General features: G+C 39.2%; 1 protein-coding gene across 2 annotated transcripts; it reads right to left on the bottom strand.

Moving 5' to 3' along the window:
* Positions 1-3,198: 3,198 nt before the first annotated feature.
* Positions 3,199-18,090, bottom strand: LOC111570852 (uncharacterized). Of its 2 annotated transcripts, XM_055007324.1 has the most exons (8): positions 17,685-18,090; positions 16,106-16,239; positions 14,233-14,305; positions 13,643-13,796; positions 11,411-11,571; positions 10,974-11,180; positions 10,668-10,849; positions 3,199-9,569 (listed from the first exon to the last, which is right to left on the bottom strand). In XM_055007324.1, exons 3-8 carry the CDS (start codon positions 14,288-14,290, stop codon positions 4,050-4,052), a joined length of 6,282 nt encoding a protein of 2,093 aa, XP_054863299.1. In that variant the 5' UTR covers positions 14,291-14,305; positions 16,106-16,239; positions 17,685-18,090; the 3' UTR covers positions 3,199-4,049. The 2 variants fall into 2 exon arrangements, with proteins under 2 accessions (XP_054863299.1, XP_023129573.2); XM_023273805.3 differs by lacking the exon at positions 17,685-18,090 and having other exon boundaries at positions 16,106-16,478.
* Between the last annotated feature and the right edge of the window lie 505 nt (positions 18,091-18,595).

The following is an 18,595-nucleotide window of genomic DNA, read 5'->3' as shown; positions in this document are numbered from 1 at the left end:
TGTGAAGAAGTGGTCTGACGAGGCCACTGAGGCGCTGCAGGACTGCTTTGAGACCACAGACTGGGATGTGCTGTGTGGTCCACACGGGGAGGACATTGATTCACTGACTGACACTATTACGGACTACATTAACTTCTGTGCAGAGAACATCGTACCGACCAGGAAAGTACGGTGTTTCTCTAACAGCAAACCCTGGGTGACCCCAGAATTGAAGGCCCTGCTGAAGGAGGAGGGTTTAAAATCTGGGGAGAAAGAGGAGCTGTGGAGGGTGTAGAAGGAGATAAAGAAGAAGATCAAGGCAGACAAGGCCAGCTACAGGACCAAGATGGAATCTCACCTGCAGGACAATAACACAAGGGAGGTCTGGAGAGACCTGAGATCCATCTCTGGTTACAGCAGAGGCCATGAGAGGGGAGCTGCAGCAGGAGACTGCATAAACATAAACAAGTAGGATCTAAATAGCTGTTCAATACATCAGTATTACGTACAGTTTTGCAGTAAATGCATTCAAACAACAACATAAAGAAAGCAGTGTTGCAAAGAAGCTGCTAAGTGAGATCCAATAATTAAATTAATCATGAATATGTCAGTCTGCCATCTAGTGGACATTATATGGAGTATATATGAGTCTGAAATTGAAAAGGTTGACGATTTTCTATATCTTTGAGGCTACACCAACACAGCACATGACATAGAAACAAAAATTGGTAAAGCTTGGGGAGCATTAAACTCTCTGTCAAAAGTATGGTTATCTCCTATTAAAACAACAGCCAAAATGAGAGCATTCAAAGCATCAGTGGAGTCCATCTTACTCTGTGGATCTGACTCCTGGTCGCTATCAAACACTCCCTAAAAAAGAATTGATGGGACTTATACCAGAATGCTACAGAAGGTACAAAACATCTCCTGGAAATCACATCTCACCAACAAGTCGCTATATAGTCCACATACATGCTTGTCAACTATCATTAGGCAACGCAGACCAGCATTAGCTGGACATGTGGTGAGACACAGTGAAGCAGCTGGTTGAGTGCTGTTATGGAAACCTGATGCTGTCAGAAGGCCTGGCAGGGCTAGTACAACAATAAGAAAGGTACTTGGAGAAGACACTGGTCTGGAAGGCAAAGAACGTCTGACTGCAATGTTGGGCAGAGGGAGCTGGATGAAGAACTTTACTCATGTCACCGATACTGTCGGATGCAACTGACTGACTGAAAAGTTAGTCTTTTTTAATATAGTCTAATTATGTGTAGTTAAGTATTAAAGAATATATTAAAAGCTCTTTTTTATACTGTAAATGTCAAAAGTCACATATTCCTGCCTGCAGAACTTGTGACTGAAATTTTATTTTTGTTGTCATTTTTGTAATTAAAGCCAAGTATCAAACTAAAATGTTGTCTGATTACAGTCTAAATGTCTAACTTTGAGTATCAGAATGACTGTTTTTGATTTATGTACAATTTCTGTGTGGTATGGAAGATTTAAAATGCCTAAATTTAAACAAAGCTGTCAAATAAGTGTTGTGAAATACAATACATCTAAACTGTTACTCATATTTTTTGTGTATGTGTGCATTTACAGTGTTAGAATTATATTTAAAAAACTATTCAAAAGGGATATTTATTTACTTCTTTGTCTTTAGCAACTGAATTCATTGTTTTTCTATTGTGACACAGCTTCTCCAAGATGCCAAATAAAAAAATACTGAGAAAACAAGGGCAATTTTTTTTCTACTTTAAAAAAACTTTCTAACTAATGAGGTCATATCAGCGCTAACCTCTACTTTAGTAACCCCAACACAGTCTCTTATGCTGAAAAATGATGCATGTTTCTGGGGTTTACCTTCCACATTTTTCACAAAGCAGCTGCAAAATTAAATAGAAATCTTTATGATTTGTTAAAAAAAAAAAAAAAAAATCTACCATGAAGATTTAACTGTATGGCAGCTTGGATACTTGTATCTTGTGTATATCCATAAAATTGACCAAAAACCTTGCCAAAAGTAATTTTTTACACTTTCACAATGCTCTTTCTCCTCTGTCCTGCTGTTATTATATGTCTGAACTAATCAAACTCGACTCACTTGGTGATTTGCCTCTTATTATTGGACTTATGGGAATTTAAAAAAAAAATTAAAGTCCACTTAAAGACAGAAATATTACATTGAACAAAACTGATGTGTCATCATCCAACATGCCAACAGCCTGTTGTCATCTTTCTCTTCATCTGCAGCGTTTGCTATTTTAATAAAGCTGCAATTTAAGGTGGACTTTCACAGTCACTGGTCAAAGGACTGTGTGTTTAAAGGCCACGCTATCAGACAATTAAAGCCTCACCTTACAGACAGATTGATTATTGTGGCTGATGTCTGGTGTCACTTAGAAATGTCCTTATTTTTGACAGAAAAACTTTTTTTTTTTCAATGAAGATAAAATTAATCAGAAATCCAGTCTAGACATTGTTAATGTGCTAAATGACTATTCTAGCTGGAAACAGCTGATTTTTAATGGAATATCTCCATAGGGATACAGAGGAACATTTCCAGCAACCATCACTCCTGTGTTCTAATGCTACATTGTGTTAGCTAATGGTGTTGAAAGGCTCATTGATCATTAGAAAACCCTTGTGCAGTTATGTTAGCACATGGATAAAAGTGTGAGTTTTCATGGAAAACATGAAATTGCCTGGGTGACCCCAAACTTTTGAACAGTACAAAACTTACCTTTTCTGCATGTTAAGAATCCATTTATTTTAGGCCACATGTAGATTCACATGAAAACGTGCTTGATCTTATATGCTCTTGCAGAACAGCTCCTAATTCAATAAATTTTATGTTACTGTTTTTTTATAAACACATTTTGGTTGTGTAGCCAAATCCTAATATAGCTTGTGTCTTTTTATCACAGAATTTCATTGATGTCATGCACTTTTTGATGGTTTAGTGTAACATTGGTTAAAGTCTACTTTTTACCCCTCATGTACATAACAGAATTCAAAATTAAAATGAACTAAGATGTTTTGAGTTTTAATGAATATTTGAAATTGGGAGTATGTGTACTATAATGTTTGCTCATTTGGTTTTAATATATAAGTTTGAAGTCTTACAAATTTTAGACAGTAAACACCAATGATACTGAAATGACTGCTTATGTGTTATGTAACCTGCATGAAAGAATTTTTGCAAATAAACCAACCTCATCGAGTGTCAGCTTGATTTATTGTGTCATAGTGAAACAAAACATTAACAACAAAGACATTAGAAAAGTTATGACAACATGTGAGCACATTTTCCATCAACGATGACAATAAAAAGTTTCTGTCAAAAAGCAGATTGAATATCTGTGTGGTAAAAATAGTCACATAGTAAAACAAACTGACTTAATAAGAGAAATAACAGATTTTCTGTAATTGTGATTTTGTGTGAATTTGTGATATAACTTTGTTTTCAAAGAAAAACATGACTGTAAACACATAACAGATTGCTGTCTGTTATCATTTTCTTCACATTTGTTTTGTTTCATTTCTTTGTTAAATTTCCAACAAATCCATGTGACTTAAATATCCATCAGGAAAACAACGTCTTAGTCCACATGATGTGATAAATTAATGGTTCAAACAGCAAAAGGCCCAATAATGATAAAGCACTTACTGAAATGCAATAAAATGATGCAAAAGAAGGTTTTGAATTTTACATCAATTATTGAAACAATTATCAATTTATTGTGTGTTCAATTGTAATGCTTTGAAGTTTTCATCATTAACAAATCAATAAGCAAAATGAGTTAAACTGATACAAACATCCATTCTTATCATGTATGGTTGAAAGTGCAATGCAAAAGTGCAACAAAACAGTAAGAGGAATTGAAGATATGCAAAAAAACAAAGAATACAAAGTAGATAATTAACATGTGATAATAACACATGAAATCTCCTGTTTTCCCACGGTCATCAAAAGTTTTCTATTGACTACTATGGCAAAGTTTTCAACTAAGCAACTATTATAATGCTCTGATGACTGATTCTCCAAATAAAATTTGCACTTGAAGTTTTTATAATCTGGTGGAAACATCGTCAGTGTCTTCCACTGGAAGAAGCTCTTGGGTTTCATCCTCAGCTCCATCACTCAGTATAGCTACCACTGCTGATACTGTGGCATTGGGATCCAACAGTTTCACTAAAGGCACGTTCATACCTCTCTGTTGAAAGATCAGATTCTGCAGAGTCATGGCCTGCATGGAGTCAACGCCTAAAGACGAAAGAAGTGATTCATCCTTTAGCTCTCTCTGATCTATGCCAATAGTCTCACAAAGCAGGGAACAAACATAGTCTTTTGGTGAGACAGAGTCAGTTTGTTTAGTTTGAAAATCTGTATCTATGGATTTCTGGAAGGCCTCCTCAATTAGTTCATAAAGACGCATGTTCAAGGATGTATTCTGAGAGAGGATGTTGTACCTGATGTTTCTAAAATTAAACCTGCAAACAGCTTGCTGGGGTCGGTTGAGCACAAGACATTGCTCCAAGCTTTTGTGAATCTCTCCCACTTCTAACACCATCATCCCCTTTGCTTCCAGAAACCGCTGGAGATGTTCTTTGTTCAAGAGAAGACCGAGATTCAGAGCTCCCCAATTGATGGACTGTCCAGGCAGCCCGAGTTTGCGCCTGTACTGACAGAACATGTCGAGGAATGTGTTGGCTGCTGCGTAGTTTGTTTGCGATGCGTTTCCCAGGAAAGCCGAGATGGAAGAATAACACACAAAGTAGTCTAACGGACAGTGCTGTGTTGCATGGTGCAGATTCAGTGCACCATTTACTTTGGGTCTGAGAACCTTCTCAAACAGAGATCTGTTGAGCCTCTCAATCAGCCCATCATGCAAGACAACTGCACTGTGAAACACTCCTCTGATTGGACAACAGGGGAACTTCTGGCCAATGACACTGATAACATTCTGCACATGCTCAGAGACAGATATGTTGCACTCCATGCTGGTGATGCTGTTTCCATACTGTTTCTCCATATTGTGGATTTCTTCCTGCACTTCTGGTTTGGGTTTGCTCCTTGACAGTATGACAATGTACTTGCCGCCTCTTTGGGAGATGAACTTGACGGTTTCAAAGCCCAGACCAGAAAGACCTCCTGCCACAATGTACACTGCTCTCTTTCGAAAAAGCGGTTTCTTTGCTGGCAGCAGTGGAATGTCAGACAGTGTATCACTAACATCTTTATCAAGATCTACCACAGCCAGTTTCTTTGAGTTGAAGTATGATTGCTCTGAATTCAGGTTCCTGGTTTCAGCGCTCATGTTCTGAAAGGTAAAACTTGCAATGGCACTTTTCACTTTCAAGTTCAGGGACTTCAGCCAGTGATAAATGTGTGGCCTGTGTGCTCTCAGGGATCCCTTTTGCAAAATGACAGGCATCTGAATCATCTGTACGTGAACATTTTCCTTCACACCTTGGAACACTTCGGGAGTTAGCAAATCCTGCATCTGGGATTTGCATATGATTACAACATATTTGATGCCTGAAAAGCTGCAAATTTTAGCAATCAGGGATTCATCAAATGGAGGCAGGATGATATATGCATCCATTTGATTGACATCTGCAGATGAGCCAACATTCACAGTCCAACCTGATTTCACAAAGGTGAGTGTCAAGACTTTCACCAGGGCAGAATCAGGCATAGAGCAGATGATTTGTAAATTTTGTTTGGATCTGGGCAAGGCTCGATGCAAGATCTCCCACGCTAGCACAAAGAAGGAAACACATGGTGTTTTTTGGAGGAAAGAAAACCTTCTGGTGCTGTAGCATGCATCTTCTGGAACTCTGACCTTACTAGCTGCCACCACAGGATAACAGGAAGCAACATGATCTCCCACTTTCAGTTTCCTCACATCTTTTCCAACTGCTGTAACTGTACCACTGAAGTCTAGAGCGAGCAGCTTGTGCTTCTGAAGCGAGTGTTTGTTCCAGTACAGTGTCTGGCCATGTTCCAGATGTGAAGCACTGACAGGGAAGTAATCAGAAGAATGAACGCATATCTTACTGGGCCGGATTTCAACTGATGCATCGCCAACTGGCTCAACGTCCTCGTCAAAATGAGTGGCACTCAGCTGAGTTATCTTATGTGCATCAGTTGTCTGAAAGATGCAAGGTTTAGTCAGTGTAGAAGTGTAAATGCCCTCTGAACTGTCAGTGGTTTCTGGTGGGGTATGGACTATGGAAGGTTTCCAAATGAGTCCATCTTTGACTACCAGCTCTGAGTACTTGTTGCAAGGATATGATCTTAGTACCTCAGACAGAGCTTTGATGTCCTTATCAGAGATGCTGCTTATATCAATCAGTTGAAAAGAAAGATCTGGTATCTCTGCAGCACATGCTCTTGTCATACCAGCAAGAGCGAAACCTGGACTTATGTGATCGACAGTGATGTCAGATGAGCAGTAGGTTACTGCTCTAACTGAGTTTGGGAAGTGAATTCGCTTTAGCTCAAGGACTATTTGCCGGAAAATTTCACAGCAGCTCAACAGATTTTGCAGAACAACATCAGCTGCCAGAGTTGTAAGGTTTTCTTTGCCCCACAAAAACAAAACCTCATCAAAGTTTTTCTCAAGATCTGCGATATTGAGATTTGCCAAGAGAGAAGGAAACCCACTGCTCAAGATATCTTTTGCATGTGTGAAGGAAACATACTGAGACTTTGAGTCCAAATGTTGTTTCAGACCTTTAGAGATTCCGATACGGTCACAGAAGACCAAAGCCTTGGGGGGAGGAGCAGCAGGAGAGAAACCTTGGGGGATGACACTGAAGGCGTTATGGTAGAAGTATTCGTCAATCACATGAGATTGACTGCCAAGGTACTTGAATATCACATTCTTAACCTCAACCAACACTCTTCCTTCCATATCTGCAACACAACCACAGATCTCAAAATGATCAACTCCTACGTCAGTTGCTCTCAGATACACGATCATCTCATTTTGCAAGGGTTCAAACACTGTCAGGCTTCCTATTTTGGCAGGAAATCCTGACCTACCATCTAAAAAGTCATTCACTGTGAGAGGAAGAAGCTGCATCAGATAATCCAAAACTACGGGATGGATGTAATAGTCATGCAAATGAGGCCAGAGTTTTTCTGGAACCGATACAGCTGCAAACGCCTCCTTTAGATCTTCTCCATAGTGCACGTCACCTTTATTCTGGAAGACATCTCCATGCTGGAAGCCTCCTTGAGCGAGATGCCCATAAAACTCCTGACAGCTTAACACAGATGTGCATCGTTTGTAAATGGAGCTCAGTGAAATGCAATGCTCTCCAATGGGTCTCTTTCTCTTTAAAACAACTGTGCCTGATGCATACACTGCAGATGGGGAGAGTACAGTGAATCTAGTCTCTTTCTCCATTTGATCCAGTTGCACCTTCATTTCAGGTGAATTCTGGGTCAAAGCAAATGGACTGTGAAAACTGACACTAAGCTGTAGCGTGTTGATGGGTACTTTTGGTTTGGCAGCGGCCATGAAAGCAGCTAAACCCAATTCAGCATAGAAGGCACCAGGAATGATGGGTATGTTGTTGTGCTTGTGCTCCTTCAAGTAGAAAGAAGAGTCAGAATAAAGATCACAGCTGAAAATATCCTTCTCACCTCCTGTCTGACAGAGCACAGGATGATTACTTGTTGTGTTCTTGTGTGCTGCTGCGATGACAACGTCTCTGTTTGAGCAATCAAACTGGTATTTTGGGAAAGGCAGTGGCACTGTCTCATAACCTTTATAGAAGGTGTCCCAATCTACCTGAATACCCAGTTCGAACAGTTTTGAAACAACAGATGTGACTGATTCGTGATCTTTTTCTGGCTGCACTGAGGCAAGAACAGCGGTGTCATTCCCCAGAGTTTCCATGATGTTTCTCTGCAGTGCCCTTCTTGGCCCGATCTCTACAAAGACTGTGTTCTTCTTCCCTTTAGCTGCTGATCTCACTGCCTGCTCAAAAGCAACTGGCTCACGAATGTTTCTAGCCCAGTATTCACCTGTGCTGAAATCTCCCTGCTGGGCTTCCTTGCCTGTCACTGTGGAGAACAACTCTGTGTCAAGATCTTTCAACTGTAAGGTGCCAAGTGCCTCTTTGATTCCTGGCAGAATTGGGTCCATCATATGGCTGTGGTAAGCAGCAGGGACATCCAGGACACGGAGGAATAGGTTCTGATTGTTAGCTGAGTTGATTAGCTCCTCGTGGAGGCGCTGGATTGCATCTGCATCACCTGAAAGGGTGCAGGACTGCGGGCTGTTGAAAGCAGCAAGGCAAACTCTACCAGAGTAAAGACGGAGAAGAGATGTGACTTCTGATACAGCCATGTTGCTGATCACAAGCATCTTCCCGCCTGTGACTTTACTCTGGAAAATGCTGCGGAAATATATGACTTTCACTGCATCCTCCAGAGACAGGAGGCCGGAGCAGTGAGCAGCTGCAACTTCTCCGACAGAGTGTCCGAGAATCGCATCAGGCTTGACCCCCCAGTGCCTGAGTAGGGTTGCAATCCCAACCTGGATTGCAAAGAGGAGTGGTTGGACAATATTTGGGTTGTTGAAGTCACTGCTTTCAGTGTCACTCTCCAGTGTGTCCAGGATGTCCAGAGTGCACAGACTTTGGAAAAGATGTGCAATCTCTTTGGTCTTTTCTCTGAATATAGGCTCATGTTTTAGTAGCTGCTTACACATGCCATGATATGTCACACCATTCCCACAGAACACAAACACTAACCTTGGATCTGAATAGGCTGGGTTGATTTTTTTGCCAACAGCAGCACTTAGCTCCTCTTTGAGGTCGATCACAGATGATACCACAATGGCCTTTCTGTATCTATGTTTTTGGTGGCTTCTTCTGCAAGCTGATGTGTACAACAGAGAGTCTAGATCAACTTTGCTGTCTGCCTGTAGCTGTTTAATGGTGTCTTCCATTATCATTGTAAGAGATTTCTGTGAATGTGCAGATACAACAAAATATTTTACTTGCCTCCTTTCATTCTTTTTCTCAGCACATGGCTGCATGTGCTGTTTGACAATAGCATGTGCATTTGTGCCCCCAAAGCCAAAGTTATTCACCCCCGCAATTCTTGCACCAGAGGTGTCCCATTTTTCGGTTTTCTTGGGAATTTTTATGTTCAGGGCTTCAGCATTTACACTGGATGTTTCATCGGAGTAGAAAACTGAAGGGACAATAGTCTCATACTTCATCATAAGTAGAATCTTAATGAGTCCAGCAACTCCAGCTGCAGATTCTGTGTGTCCGATGTTACCTTTCACAGATCCAATCAGCAGCGTCTCAGAACCAGGAGGTCTGGCTTTAGCGATGACGTTGGAGATGCTTCCTGCCTCTGTTGGGTCTCCAGCTGGAGTTCCAGTCCCATGGGCCTCTATGTACTGGACATTTACAATGTCAGACTCTGAGTAGATTCTTCGCAGCAGCTCCTCTTGTTGTGTCATGGATGGTTTGGTGATGGGAGTGACAGAGTGTCCGTCTTGGTTGACTGCAGTTTTGCTGATGATACCCCAGATGTGGTCGTGGTCTTGAAGAGCCTGTGAAGCAGCAAAAATGGTGAAGCTAAAGGTAGGCAACAACTGGAGTATGTGCCTTTAATGGAGCAATGACACGCTGTAACAAATTCTTATATCGAGTTAATACTGGCAGATGTGGTTTCCTCTACTGTGTTTCCAACATTACCTGGAACTGTAGTTTTGTGTCTTGTTTTTGCAATTGTGTGTCTCATTCTTCTTGTGTTTAGTTTTGTGTCTGGTTTATGTAGTTTTATTTCTCTTTGGGACAGTTTTGTCTTCCTTCTGTTGTTCTGTGTGTCATTTTTCTTGTGTTTCATATGTGTCACACTGCATCTCACGTATTATTTTTTTTCTTGTTTGCATCATTTTGTGCCTTGTTTCAGTTTTGTCTCGTTTGTGTCATTATGTCTTACTTGTGACATTTTGTTTATCTCTCTGACAGTTGTGTCTCCCTTATCCCTTATATCTCGATAGTATCGTGTCTTGTTTGCGCAATTTTCTATCTTGTTTCTGTTTTGTGTATTTTTTGTGTTGTCTTGTGTTCCTTTGTGTCATTTATGTCCCATTTTTCTTGTGTCTTTCTGTTGTTTCATGTCTCACTGGGAAAGTTTTGTGTCCCCCCGTTTGTCTTGTTTTTATCATGTTTTGTCTCACTTTTTGTCTTTTGTCGCATTTTATGACTTGTTTGTGTCATTTATATCTCATTTGTGACATTTATCTCTCTATAGCAGTTTTGTCTCCATGCATTCTTATGTTTAGTTTTTGTCATGTTGTCATTTTTTGATGGTTTGTTTTTGCTTTTTTATTACTGTGTTAAAAAATTTCAGTGTGCGCCGTCATTTAAATTCAATTTTCTTTCTTTTTTAACAGCAGTTTGCTAGTAACATTGCTGTTAAAGGTTATTCTTGTTTTCAGCTCCAAAAGACATCTGATTTTACAGAGTTTTCTTTTTTTATATTTCATTCGGAAACATTGTAGAATATTGCTAGAATTTGGCAGTATTTTTCCAGTCCCTTATTACAGTGCAGTGAAAACTGATTTTTGGTCTTAATTAGATATCTAAAATTTGGTGGATATTTACAAAATAGAGAAGGAAAAAAATTAGAGATGTATTCTGACCCTCTTTAGCGGCTTCAGGAGAACCACCCCACAGCCTTCCCCTCGACCGTAACCATCTGCTTTAATGGAGAACGGCTTGCTGGTACCATCAGGTGAGATAATCTTGGCCTTGCTGAGCACAACAAACATTCTTGGATCAATGATGCAGTTGACCCCTCCACAAACAGCCATGTCACAATCGCCTAAAAAGATAAAAATAGAGTATATTATCTCTCAAAATAATATATTAACTTGAATGCCAAGGGAATGGCTCTCCACCAATTACTCTAGTGGTGACTCAAAGTGTTACTTGAAAGATTTACAGACCTTGTTTGATGGACTGACATGCAAGGTGAAGAGCTACAAGTGATGATGAGCAGGCAGTGTCTATGGACAGTGAGGGTCCGGTGAAGTTGAAGACGTAGGAGACTCTGTTTGCTGCAATACTCATGGCAAGCCCAGTGCCGGTCCAGTGGTTGATCACACTTGGGTGCACGTGTGCAGTGTCTTTTTCATAATCTCTGTTCATAAGGCCTGTAATCCGTGCAATGGGGAAAATATAGGAAATTTATTTATGACTTGATCTTTATTGTTATGAATGTCATCTATGGTTAGCTTTTAACTGCTATTTAATTTGAAGATTTATTTTTAAAAAGTTGGTTCAAGGACAAGAAGACTAGTTTAATTTTGGATCATTTCACTACTTTTTTTTTTCTAGAAAATGCTAAACACCACTAACCGGACACATATTTTTAACATCTTACCAAAAAACACTCCTGTCCTGCTCCCACTGACTTTCTCGACAGGAGTTCCAGCGTTTTCTAAAGCCCTGTAGACACACTGAAGGAGCTGTTTTTGTTGAGGATCCATTTGTTCCACTTCACTGTCACTGATGCCAAAAAACTTGTGGTCAAATTCGTTGAACCTGAAAACATTGAAGACCAATAGATTCCATTCAGGAAAAGACGATATATTGCAAGTTGAAGTCATTCTCTTTTTTTAAATTGTATTTTATTTAATGTTACTTCTTATGATTTGTCTCATGTTATGTCTTATGCTTTTCCAGTTGTGCTCAAAATACTAATAAAACTTAATATATTCAGGGTTTTTCCTGACTGGTAAGAAACTGAAATCCTGTATATGGTAAAGGCAACAACTCTATGGCTCCATATTTGACAGAAATCTTTGCATTTCCTGGTATTTCTGTTCTTTTGGTGTTGGTTCAAACCTTTTTGGGAGCACCTAAAATTCCTCTATACAAAAAAAGAAAAAATAGCCTGGCATACTCAAATTTTAGTTTTTTTAATGAAGGAGGAGATGTAGATGTAAACTTAAGAAATTCTAACCACAAACCTTTTGAAGGAAAAACCCCTATCACAGAAAAAAAATGCTCTTCAAAGTTTATTTTTTATATATGTCTGAACGTGTCTGCAGAGGATTTTTAATATCATTACAGTATAACGTGAACTTATGTGATTTTTAAACATGTACATTTTATACACCCAGGACTGAGGTGGTCAGCAGTGATCAGGTCTGATTTTAACAATGGATTGTTCTTGAAAATGATGAAAATAATTAAAAAAAAAAAAAAAAAAAAGGTTTCTGGAATCTTGTTTTGTCTTACTGTTGGAGAAATGAAATCAATAAGGTAGACATTAGGGTCTAGGGTACAAATGATGACTGAAAAGTCTAAAAGAATGATTTTGTTCCCCCAAAATATCAGCCCAAATAGATGTCAATATAAAACTAAAATAGTATATTTCATTTGAACTGTCATCCATCACTGTATTTCAATTAAAAATGGCACAAACACCAGAGCTTCAAGCTGGCCTCTCCATCAATGAAGAACTCTGAATGTATTTGCTCTGAATTTAGACTTTTAATAATGTTCAAAATACCCATGAATTTAATTTTGAAGAAAGCATATTCATTTGTTTGTGTTTATTTAATGAAAGGTCAGTTTATTTTAAAGAAAATAATGAGGAAAGGGACGTTTGTATTGTTTCATTGTACTGTTTTCATCTAAATCGACGACATACTGGCTGTTCTGCCCGTCGCTCTTCACATACATTGTGCCTACAGTGTGTTCTGTAGTACCATTCTGGACACTGAAAATCGGGATTTGGTGAACTTGAAAATTTGGATCTGGATCAAGATATTCCAATGCAGTGTTGCTCTTAAAACTGGGACAAAAGTGCGATGGATTGAATTACCCTGGATGGCAACAATAAGAAAAGGTTTTTCAAATCTGGATCATTTAAATTCATATCAGACTTTTGAACAACTGCGTCCAAGAGAGACAAGATAAAGACTTCTGAGTTTGTCCAAAAAAAGACTTTAAAGCGCCAATAACCCAGCATAACAAGGGCAGTATATAGGCCTACATACATTTAGAGATACAGAGACATACATTGTACAAAGTGCATTTGAGCTGCCCTCTACTATAGTGAAGGCAATTTATTTTTTTAGATTCTATTAACTTGAAATTACATTTTGTCCATTTAAACTAAAAGTAAAACCAGTTAGATTTATTGCTCCTTTATCACTGATGTCATGATGTCCATGTTTCTTCAGTGCTTTTGTTGCAGCTGTTTTCTTCCAGTAGGATTACAGAGTGAAGAAATGCAACAAACTGAAAGTTCAATTACGTGTTTTACATTTTATTTTTGGATAAAGCAATTATTAAGGTTGGAAAAACTGGAAACTTAAAGTTGACTTTCTTTAAAATTAAGATGCAGCAATTTTCATTGAAGAAGAATCAAATGATTGAAGTAGATCTAACTGGTACCACTGATATTACTTGTTAACTTAATTTGAATGAACTTAATTCACTTGCATGTTACCAATTCATTTAAGTTAGTCCCACCATTTTCTTTTTTCAGTGTAAAATATAGAACAAACAACACAAAAGGAAAATAATGCTCAGGAAACTCTTTGAGACCACTGTATCTACAGTATATACACACATTTACAGTAAAGTTTAAAGCACAACGTACCCATCAATGAAAGCAGCCTTGGCTGTTCGGGATTTACCCGGTTTGGTGTCATCGGGGTCGTACCACCTGGAAAAGTCAAATCTGTCTTTGGGAAACGGCACGGAACAGTTTCTTCCATCAACCAGAACCTTCCAGAAACTGTCAAGCCCTTCTCCTGTTGGGAAAAAATATAGATTATTACACATAAAAGACTTAAAAGCTCCAAATCACTACTTTTTTGTGGGAGAAAAAAAAATATTTTGACCACAGTAGCTAAATTTAAACCAAGTAAAATGGAGAAAAACAAGAGATTTCAATTTTTTCATTTATGTATTTTAGAATTACCATAGTTTCACTTGAATAATCCTGGCGGTTGCTCAGAGGTTGTCTCAATTTAAATCATAAACTTTCAGAAATAATGTACATTGTTGAAATCTTGTGAATTGTCCTCAGTATTAGAATTTTCTACCATAGAGATTTTTTTCCCACTACTTTTCTTAATATACATTGCACAAAACAACAAAATCTGTGAAATGCAACTTAATCAGTAAAATTAAAGAAACAAAACAAAACAAAAAACCCTCCTCAAAAAGCTCTTCAGTTCTGCTCACCTCCTGGAAAATTGCATCCAATTCCCACCACGGCAATACTGTCCTCAGGTTCTTCCATCCTGACTGAACCTCACTGAGAAAGAAAATCAGAAATCTTTAGAGCGCCATCATGTCTGCATCACTTTCACTTCTAGACAACATCACACCAGAGCAGAAGATATTTCTAAACTGTGTCATTAGTCCAGTTTAGTCGTGCACCGCTGCATCTGTACATCCATCCTATAGCTGATGAGCTGATGGTTTTTGCCATGTTGTAGAGAGTGTGTGTTCACTTTGTCTACATGTTGGACATCAGTGTCACACTTGATCAAGTAAGTCTGAGCCACTGTCATGTTCCTCAAATTAGTACTTAAGCATAAATAAACAAATTCCCACCAAAAAAAAAAAAATGTGATGAGGTTCAGTACCTTGTCCACTTTAATCTTGCTGAAAAGGCAGACATCTTGTTGTTACACTTGTCAGTGTCACCACTAGAGGACACTCTAAATGTTTGATAAATTACAATAATATTCTCCTACCCTGTATTGTTTTTTTTTCATGTTACGACATTGTGGTCCTGCAGTGCCACCTTGAGGTCTGTTCCGCTTTTATTTTGTGGAGAGTGAGTTTCTTCTTTTGATGTTTTCAGTGGTGCCAATTTTCCTGTTTCTTTGTCTTCACAACATTATGCTCATGCGTTGTCGGAGGAACGGTGACAAACCGTGTAAACACACTAGTTATGCATTATATTAATCTGTCTGAATCCTATGAGGAAGGACTTTACATTGTGATTTACGTCACTATGTTGTATCATTTGTGGCTCTGAACTGAGGTGTATGTGTGTGTGTGTGTGTGTGTGTGTGTGTGTGTGTGTGTGTGTGTGTGTGTGTGTGTGTGTGTGTGTGTGCGTGTGTGTGTGTGTACGTGTGTGTGTGTGTGTGTGTGTGTGTGTGTGTGTGTGTGTTGAGATAGAGCGCATGCTAGCTGATGTCTGAAACTCTTTAACTAGCGCTCTTGGAGGGTGGAATGAGGTATGGGAATGTAAAGTGTGCATTATTATCAAATGAGTTATATTTACTTCAGAAAAGTGACAATGTCATTACTTCATTTGTTGAAGTAAAACTGCATGCCATTCTGAACAGTAACAATATGTTATATTTCATTTAAAAGAAGCATGTGATATATTAATAATAACAATTTGCCTTTATTTGTCACAAATACTTTACAGCAATGTGAAATGTTGCTTGTTGCATATCCCTTTCAGGGTCAGCCATAGTACAGCGCCCCTGGAACAGGAAGGACAGTAGCAGCACCAGAGTTTGAACCTCTGACCTTCTGATCAGTAGTCTAGAAACTTAACTGTTGTGTCACCACTGCCCCTACTGTATATCATAATAGCTTTACAAACATTTCATTTTATATTTCATTATTAATAGGTTAAAATGATTTGTACTGGTTGGAAACATGATTTGTATATGAACATGATTTATGTGTGAATTATTTGTGAAACTACACTGAAGCATTTTGTATTTCCTCTGTTCATTCTGTGGTTTTCACGGTGCTTATGGTAGCTACATGAGGCTCGTCGAGGGTAAGAAATAAATCGACACTCGTTTGAAACTCTCTGCGTCTTGATTAATGAATCCAAGGGGTTGCTACAGACACGTTAAAGTGTCTACTCACTAGGTCATCAGGTCTCAGTTAACGATCATGAAGTAGAAGGTGCGTGTAGCAAACCCAGAATGTAATGTCCTCATATGAGGCCGCAGAGTCGCAGTATACAGTCTATAGGTATGGCCCACACAAAAGCAACAGCTATCCATTCACAGGCACTAAAGTAAGCCTCAACTTCAATTTGACAAAATGTAGGAACTGAGGAAATGGTTTTACTCACGTCAAATGTGGTAGAGTCTGCGTTTTTCACAGGTGAACTCAGCATTCTGCAGCTGGAGCTCTGCCTCCAGCTTTTTCACCTCCAGCTCCCCGTGAAGCTCAAACTCTCCTCTTTGTCTAACTGAAGACGTGCATCTAACCTCAGAGAAAGAAAAAGTAAAAGAGAGGGTGGAGATAAAGAGAGAGAGAGAAAAAGAGAGAGGAAGAGAGCAAGACGAGGAGGGTGGAAAGAGAGAGAAGGGATGGAGAAAGAGAGAGGGAGAGAGAGAAGTCAGAAAGCACCACACTCTTGGCTTTAGTCAGGATACAATACGACACAGAACACTAGCTGCTGATCTGGTCCACTGGCAACGATGATCAGGGTGTCTTGGCATTCAATAATCTGTTCAGATTGTAAAAATCGCCACAGGTGCCACTGGCCACTCCTGCTGGGTGTAACCTGACAGAAGGAGGAAAAAACACCACAACCTACCTAACAACACACACATAAACACCAAAGAATGTAACCAGTTCATAATAACAAAGTGAAAACATGTTTTAAGGGATTTCTGCATACTTATTTAAAATCAAAACCGAAATCTTTCATTTACAAAAATACTCAGAACCAAGAAAAGAATCACCGTGACAGTTGAAGGGTCTTTGAGATGGTTATGGATCAGGAAAGGTAACATCATCCTGAGTACAAAATGATTGTCTGATCAGCCAGAGCTGGAATAAAAAGGTAATTTCAGTTCAAATCATGAACTTTTTAGAACCATTTCTGCTTGACCAACTCTGATTGGCCGGAAATTTTAGAACATACAATCTGTATATTATTATATTTGATCTACTTGTCCAATATTGCAGATTCTGAATCAATGACATGATGAGAAATAACAGTAAAAAATTCAGACTTTTATTTTGACCACTGCACCTCTTTTTGTCTCCAGTTAGATCTATAAAAAATCTAGTGCATTAAGGGGGACTCCATCTCATCACAAGTCTTTTCAGAGAGCGTTTCATTCTTATTGGCTGTTCTACACATGCAAGTGGTGGAAAACCTGATTCAATGGCAGAATTTTCTGCAGGAAAAGTTGCTACTCCAGCATTGACAACAACTGCCTACACTCCAAAGCAACCTAACAAGAAGATGACTGAGTATGAAAGTGAAAAAAGAAAGTCTGAAAGACAATCTGACGGTAAATACAATGATATACGTCTCAAAGTCCAAGTAGCAAGATGGAGATTGCATTGGCCTTAAGTTGTTTTTCTCCAGGAAACATAAGCTGCTGTAAGCTCAAAGTCCACCAATTTTACACAGTAAAACATTGAATTGCTGCTGTATAATGGCTTCAGATGACAGGAATCCACAACTAGTGGTCCTAACTGTACAAATTACTGGATTGGATAACATTAGAAAGTTATAAAGTGTTTAGTGCATGTATTTGTGTTTATCTGCTTGGGAGGGAGAGAAAAGTTACAGGAGGAGGGCTATATTCTCAAACTCTAACTTTCCTACAGTAGGTTTAAGCAAAGATGTTGTTGAAAGTAAATGTTTAATAAACTAAAATGTAATGTCTGTGCGCTACACTGAAGTGTACCTGTAGTATTGACTGGTCTCATTCACCAGTGATGGTTCCACGGCGCAGTAGATTGTCGTCTGAGCTCCCTGGACAGAGTTTTTGGTGAAGGGCTTCGCTATCTTCATGATGAACTGCTGAGGGCCGGTGAGATGACGCCACAAATCAGTCTGACCAACCCCAGGATGGAGAGAGTAAGTTGTCACATCTGTGCCTGTTTTAAAAAAAAGAAAAGTAAAAATTGAGCTTTTGAGGAAAAAATAATTACAGAATAAACAGTGCTGCACTGTGTTGGCCAACTTTCTGTACAAATCAAACTAAATTAGTTAATCAAACTTCAGGCATCTCTCCAGAGCTGCTGAAAACTGGAGTCGGTGGCTGTGGATGAAGAGAAAGGACTCCACCTGGGCCTTCAGGTGAGTACATGGCATCTAGAGGGTGAACCTGGTATGCTGGGATTCACTGCTGAACCCTCTGGAGGCGTCATGGGCCTATCAGTGAAACACCCATGAAGGAGGGCGTCCACTTGATAACCCAGAGGATGAACTCACTCACTCACCTGACCATCCCACAGAGTCTTAGGTGTCTCATGTATGCAAGAAGGGATACCAACATCTAGTTCTACACAACAAACAGATCCCATATTAGCTTCTTTTCACTGACTCCCTGTAAAATCCAGGATAGAATTTAAAATCTTGCTTCTAACATATAAAACTCTTGATGACCAAGCTCCATCGCATCCCAAAGACCTTCTTGTACCACATCATCCTAACAGAGCCCTTTACTCTCAGACTGCAGGTTTACTTGTGGTTCCCAGAGTTTTCCTTCAGTTATCAGCTCCTCTGTTGTGGAATCAGCTCCCAGCTTGGGTTCGGGAGGCAGATACCTTCTCTAACTTTCCTGTTTGATCAAGCTTAGGATCACCTGAGCTG

The sequence above is a fragment of the Amphiprion ocellaris genome, chromosome 22 (genome assembly GCF_022539595.1).
Source record: "Amphiprion ocellaris isolate individual 3 ecotype Okinawa chromosome 22, ASM2253959v1, whole genome shotgun sequence".
NCBI lineage: Eukaryota > Metazoa > Chordata > Actinopteri > Pomacentridae > Amphiprion > Amphiprion ocellaris.
Note: the sequence above shows the minus strand (reverse complement) of the source record. Positions and strands in the feature narration are given on the sequence as shown.